The 7,051-nt window shown below is 35.4% G+C and overlaps 1 protein-coding gene across 1 annotated transcript; it reads left to right on the forward strand.

Annotated features, from left to right (window-relative positions):
* The first annotated feature begins 855 nt into the window (after nt 1-855).
* LOC112169315 (protein CUP-SHAPED COTYLEDON 3) lies at nt 856-4,887 on the forward strand. Its single transcript, XM_024306326.2, has 3 exons — nt 856-1,282; nt 3,099-3,364; nt 4,231-4,887. The coding sequence occupies exons 1-3, from the start codon at nt 1,114-1,116 to the stop codon at nt 4,657-4,659; spliced, it is 864 nt and encodes a 287-aa protein (XP_024162094.1). The 5' UTR covers nt 856-1,113; the 3' UTR covers nt 4,660-4,887.
* Nucleotides 4,888-7,051: the final 2,164 nt, after the last annotated feature.

Below are 7,051 nucleotides of genomic sequence, written 5' to 3' on the forward strand. Positions count from 1 at the left end.
ACTCGCCTGGTTTGAGTCTGTGTTTTCTTTTTTCTTTGTCTGGGTTTGGTTTCATACCCATCTGTTTAGGCTGCTTTGTTTGTTGTTGTTTCTGTACTTGTTGCACCCTGTTTCTGGGTTTTGTAATTTTCCTCCAGTTTAATGTCACTTGATTGCTGTTTGCCAAAAAAAAAAAAACAACATTGCAGAAAAGCCTTCATTTTATGATTGTTAACAAAGCATGCAGCAGCCACTAAACGCTTTTATGAACTCTAAGACAATTGTGATTATGAAAACTCTGAGTACTAGAGCTTTTTCCTTGGAGTTTCTTCACTTGGAAGACCAAGGTGAACGAAACTTTTCAAGCAGATAAAATAAAATTGTATACCGATCTGTTATAAACATACATTTAAAAGAAGAAAAAATCATTTGTGTACGTGACAACAAGAATTTAGAGTTAAGTTTCTACTTTTAGTAATCAAGGTATACTTTAAATAATAAAATATAATATTGTAGTAAAAATAATATACCATTTCATAAATGTATCAGATACACTAATTTTAAATAATATCATCGTATTTTTGTGTTACCACTACTTGGTAAGACATATTCTTAAATTGATATACAATTTTCAATATAAACATAAGTGATAGTTAACCCAATTTTATATACATAAATAAAAAGGGGTACTTTGGAGGGTTTCTAATAATTTTATTTGGATTTTTGTCCATATGTGTTGCCTGATTGCTATGGTGCCCTTAGCAAGATTTCTTGTAACTTTGGTCTTTCTTGAAACTTCCTACTAATAACTAACCAGTTACACAAGCATGACCTGCTTGCTCGAATGATATTGTAAGTAAATGAGCGATCTAGCTAACTGGCATTTAGCATATCCCAACTATATATATAACACCCAACCTGCTTTGGCACTCATATATCCTTCTATAAATTATATATTTCAAAAGCTAGCTCAGCCAAACAAGGATATCAAAGCCATAAACATATTTTAGATTTGCTTCCTGGTTCCAACTCTTGATCGATCTGATCAAGAAGTTGATCTCTTCTCTACTACTTCTGTTGCTACCAACCACAACCAAGCCCTAATTAATTAGTTAGCCAATTACGATTGAAAATATGGGTCTGAGGGACATTGGAGCCACACTGCCTCCTGGGTTTCGATTCTATCCAAGTGATGAGGAGTTGGTCTGCCACTATCTCTACAAAAAGGTCACAAATGAGGAAGCTTTGAAGGGTACTCTGGTCGAAATTGACTTGCATACTTGTGAGCCATGGCAGCTTCCTGGTATGAATATTAATTTCCATATATGCGTGTGTGTATATTGATAATTATTCCAATATTCTTTTCTTGAGTATCTCTGTTCTTCCTCTCACCTTTCCCATCGCGTGTATTTGATTCATCGAGATGCGCATATCGGACATGGTTCTCAAACTTCTTTTTTGGCTGGAGGTTTTCAGGCAATTTCCTGAAAAAAGATCAATGAATATTTACAAATCATTTAAAAAAGAAAACAAATTAAGATTCGTATATAGTAAGTTAGCTTTATATGTTTGTCCTTGTGTTAATTATGTTGGTACTTGATTTTGTTGAATATATAACACAGAATGATTGATCAGCACCAAATTAACCTTGTTTTTTATTAGATATAAAAAATAAAAATAAAAAGAACATGGCCCTATCTTTTTTTTCCTGGATCTATTTTGTTTAGTTTCCTCATTTCTTTTACCAAATATTCCTTTCTTCGTATGTACGTACGTACATACACATATACATAGAGCCCACTTCGTATTCTATGATGTATATTGCACTTCAATATATTTCAAAACTAGTCACGTATCTGATCTCAAATGTGTCGGAATATATCTGAGACAGTTTTCATACACAATGGTAGTCATTATAATCCCAGTTTGTTCGATTATATATGGGTTTATTTCAACTATTGCTGCTTTTAGATTACCACCAAAAAAAAAAAAAAAAAACTATTCCTGCTCTTAGATTCTCTGTTATGGCACCATACATATGCTAACTGGTGTATTTTTATTTTTGGGCAATTTATGCTTGGTTTATTTGAACTCTTGGTTTGCCAGAAACAGCAACACGTACTACCCTTTTAATGAAGGTGGTACGCGTTTAGTTACTAGAATACAAATAATTATTGCAAATATAGTAGAAATAGAATAAACTTACGTAAGTTTCATATCCTTCTTCGTTCAGAACATTCCTCTCTCTCTCTCTCTCTCTCTCTCTCTCTCTCTCAACAGCTGTGTGAACTGATCAGACAATCATGTGGCTATGATTTGATGCTGCTGAGGGCTGTCATGTGCAAAATTCGTCTCTCTAATAGACATGGGACCCTTTCTTAGTATATTAAGGGCCCTGATGTGCAGGACCAGAACGTCTAGTACATAAATAATCGACTACTTCTAGTACTACATGTGATCGTTCTTTTTAGCTAGTTAGCTTCTGTATGATAGCTAATAATTTTCTTCATCTTTATCCTCTCATCATTTGAGCTCGGAATCATATATCTAAATGTGAATCCAAAAAAAGCTAAGTCTAGAGTCCGATTAATTTAGGTAGGAACTCAAATCCTAAAAGAGAAAAAAAGATTCTTTTTATCTTATAGGGTAAGTATCTTTTTTAGACGAGAGAATTAATTATATAGTATTGAAAATAAAATAAAGTAGGGGTTGTGAAATGGATGGCTTAGTTCACATTAGTCCAAGGAATGCATATCACTTTAATACGAGTGATCGACATCATGAAAACTTCTATATGTTGGTGTGATGAGCTTAACCTTCATAAGTTCAATTAATGGTCCTTAATTAGAGTATCATGCTTCCTTAAACTTGATATTACCTACCACACTCTCATAGCTCATAGGGCGACCTTGACCTGGCAACTCAAAAGATCGAGAGATGAATCAAGAAGGAAAAGCATAACTCATCGATCTCTTTTTTCTTCAACTCCTTTATGTGAATGTTAAGATTGAATGAAAGCAATATCACATTGAGCAAAAATGTCACTTCACTTTACTTGCTGACCAACTTTTCATGCAAAAACTGATTAATTGGTTCTGTGATTATTTTTCTGAATGAAGAGGTGGCAAAGCTGAACGCGAACGAGTGGTACTTCTTCAGCTTTCGTGACCGGAAGTACGCGACCGGGTTCAGAACCAACCGGGCGACGACGACCGGGTACTGGAAAGCTACCGGAAAAGACCGGATGGTGGTGGATCCGGGAACAGGGGACATCGTAGGGATGAGGAAGACGCTGGTGTTCTATCGGAACAGAGCTCCCAATGGAATTAAAACTGGGTGGATCATGCATGAGTTTCGCCTCGAGACCCCACACATGCCTCCCAAGGTAATTTCACAATCGTACTTCAGTTCTCTTCCTAGCTATATCGATCATGCACACGCCATCTTATTCTTCTCCATCATTAAGTATAGAGATTCATTCTCTCTCTGTCACGTGATATTGAGAGGTTCTGAAGTGCAAGTTAGCTTAGCTTCCTACATCATCGATCGTTTTGCTAACAGTGTTTTGCCACTTCAGTCATCACTGTCATTGAGAGAGATGGATCATGCATACAAAGAAACAGTCCTTCTAGGAAATTAAGCTATCATGCATGCACTATTTGACATATGCTTCTTCTGTTCACAAAATCGGAAACTTATCCTTAATGTGTGGAAAAATTATCATATTATCTAGGATCATAGTATACCTGGTGGTCCGGATTGATGTCATTGACCCATTTGACTTGTACTTATTTCTAATTGATCTCTTAATGTAATTTAATTTTTTTTTTTACTCCTGCAAGATCTCCATCAAATTTGAGTGATATTATTTGCTCGGACTACCTCATAACAATATCACCACGTGATCCGAAACCATAGAATAATATATTCTATGTTTTTCAACCGTTAAATTTGGTAAAAAAGTAAACTCAATAGTTGAGATTTAGAACATCACATATTCTGGAGTTTTTCTAAAAGTTATCCTTTATTTTATCTATAAAATTATCAAAACCTTTTACATTGATTTGGGCATGGGTTTATGATTATTGATACAAGGTGAAATCTGAAAATAACTTCTAAATTAAAGGAGTAAAAGATCCAAATTTTTTTATTTTATTTTTTATTTTTTATGGGCACTAGTTAAGTATATATTTCCTTTCTCATGGGTCATGATAATTACTCGAGCTAAATATCGTTTTTTCCTTGTCACAGGAGGACTGGGTTCTGTGCCGGGTTTTCCACAAAGGCAAAGGAGAGATGAACGACAACATGAACCTCAGCCCTCATGACCTTATGTTGGAGACCAAAACATCATGCCCTGCTGCGTTAACATCTCCTCCAACTCATCATGACCAAAACATGCACTGTGGATATAGTAACCAGATCACCTCATTTTCCACCACACCAGTACCTCACCAAAGCCATAGCCATAGCCATAGCCACAATAACCAAAGCAATTCTCTGCTCAACCTCCTTCAGCTTTCTGAAGAAAAATATACCGACTCTATCACCGAAATAAGCGCAAAAAATGACGATGATTATGGATTTTTATGGGACATGAATCTTGAAGAAAATAGCTTTGAAACAGGTACTTTGGACGACATGAGATTTGAGATGGAGAACAGCATGGTTTTGCTATGAATTAGAAAACATGCAGATCCTACACACTCCATATTACACACATACCCATTTGTTGATTTGTGATATAAATATATTTGTGGTAAATATTTGGCTTGATTGGATATATATTATTGTTAGAAGGTTGTGCTTAGTCTGTGTTAGGTTCGACTCTTTTTTTCCTTCTTGTATACGAACTTCGTTATTTGTAAAAATGCTATCAATTTATATAAATTCTTCATTAGTGTTAGATTTTTTTTTTTCAAAGTTCTCCAGTTCTGCGTGGTGACAATGAAGACACTTGCTGCAGAGTGCAGAAGCACCACTATATATATATTCAGAATGTCTGGCATCATAAACCATATGTACATTCTTTTGTGATCTGTTTACAATTATTGTTTGAAGTTTGAACAACTTGAAACAGTATTCTTCTTGATCTTGACGTGGCTGATCTGAGAGATTGATAGCCTTGTAATATGACCTATAAATATAAATATGTAAACAAATATAGTATACATATATATGTAAACAATGTACTTTTCACTCACCATTGAGAACACAATAAACTCCTGTGGGAGGACAAACTCCTAAACGGCCAGAACAGAATTCACCAAATTACATTTGGGGATTGGTCTTGGCGGGAGATTTGTGCAATAACAATGATGTTAGTGAAGATGCAATGACGAGAAGATGGATGATCATAATGAGAGATGGTCATAATAGACTTTTAGTCAAAATGATGTGCCAATCTAACAATATGATCGAATTGATAACGTATGTGTGTCTGACATGTCATTTCTCATAGAAAGACTACGAAATTTTAGACGTTAATGACTAATGAGGGTAACAATCATTTTCTACATGAATACACACACACACAGTGCTACGTACAGCCTTTTTATGTGCATATATATATATATATATATATATAGGGCCCTTCTAGTGAGGGATCCCTTTTTTTGGTCTTTTATAGGGATAGGCATTATACCAACTTTTCGATCATATTTTCACATCTTAACCGCTCAGTTTTTAGATTCTAATGTATAGATCACTTCTGCAAATTTTCAGCCAATTTGATGATTGTTAAGGCATCCAAAACTGCAATTTACCATTATAAACACGAACGGTTCCGGTTCGACAGATTCGGTCCGTTCGTGTAAATTGCAGTTTTGGATGTCTTAACGATCACCAATTTGGCTGAAAATTTTCAGAAGTGATCTATACATTAGGACCTAAAAACTAAACGGTTAAGATGTGAAAATATGATCTAAAAGTTGGTCTAATGCCTATCCCTATAAAAGACCAAAAAAAGGGATCCCTTAGTGGAAGCCCTATATATATATATATATATATATATATGTATATATATATATATATGTATATATATATATATATGTATATATATATATATATGTATATATATATATATATATATATATATATAGACACCATCAAAAGCGGGCGTCCGCAACTTAGAATTCAAAAGATGTGGACGTCCCTCCTCCGGTCTCGATCAGGCGGCGATGGAGGCGCTACGGTTGCCGGACCCGAACCAGGCCTCGATGTCGAGCCTCTGCTTGCCGCTGGAGTCGTCGATGAAGAGTTCGAAGTCGATCTTTGCTGGGTTTCCATGGTTTCAGGCGAGCTCGCCGTGCACACCTTCGATTCCGATCAATTGAGCCCTCGCCTTGATGGTGACGCCATCAGGGACGTCCAGAGGGTTCATCCGGCAACCGCAGCACCTCCATTGCAGCCTGATTGAGGCCGGAGGAGAGACATCTGTATTTTTTCTGGGTTGCAGATATCCTCTTCAGAACGCCTCCATATATATATATATATGTATGTACATACATACATACATATGTTATATTAACTTGACATAAATGCAGATTTATAGATTTATTTCTAAGCGTAGTAGAGTTTCTTGCATTGTGACCTAGTTTCTCCTTGGGACTTGGAAATTGGAATGATGCATAATATGTTCGGTGGCTTCTGACCGAAGAAGTTAATTTGCTTTAGCTAAGGTGGCGGGGTGGCATCACCTCGATCTAGTGTGTGACAGTGGAGGTGGGAAGTAACCCGTATAAACTTTAGATCCTTTTTTTAATTTGTCACGCAATATGTATTCCTAAACTCTCTTAGTTTTATTGATGATACTCAAAAGCTACCTTAAAGCAAGCACATGCCAAGTAGTTCTTAAAAAAAAAAAAAAACACAACAAAGTATATATTTTTTAATTCAAAAGAACACTTCTAACTTAATTTTCTAAATGTGGAAAACAAACATCTTTGATAGTGTGAAAGCAGTTTTTATGTGTTTAGAAGCAATCTCAAATAGACAATAAAGATCAACTTTAATTCTCTTTTGCATAAGATGCTAATTTGTTCATAAAATACAAAATTATACGTAATGGCCA

The sequence above is a fragment of the Rosa chinensis genome, chromosome 6 (genome assembly GCF_002994745.2).
Source record: "Rosa chinensis cultivar Old Blush chromosome 6, RchiOBHm-V2, whole genome shotgun sequence".
NCBI classification, from domain to species: domain Eukaryota; kingdom Viridiplantae; phylum Streptophyta; class Magnoliopsida; order Rosales; family Rosaceae; genus Rosa; species Rosa chinensis.

What these genes read in the sequence shown, in the direction of transcription:
- LOC112169315 (XM_024306326.2), top strand. Translation starts at nt 1,114, where the DNA reads ATGGGTCTGAGGGACATTGGAGCCACACTGCCTCCTGGGTTTCGATTC. An exon ending in TGAGCCATGGCAGCTTCCTG is followed by an intron (nt 1,283 to 3,098) that starts GTATGAATATTA and finishes TTCTGAATGAAG; the next exon opens with AGGTGGCAAAGCTGAACGCG. An exon ending in CCCCACACATGCCTCCCAAG is followed by an intron (nt 3,365 to 4,230) that starts GTAATTTCACAA and finishes TCCTTGTCACAG; the next exon opens with GAGGACTGGGTTCTGTGCCG.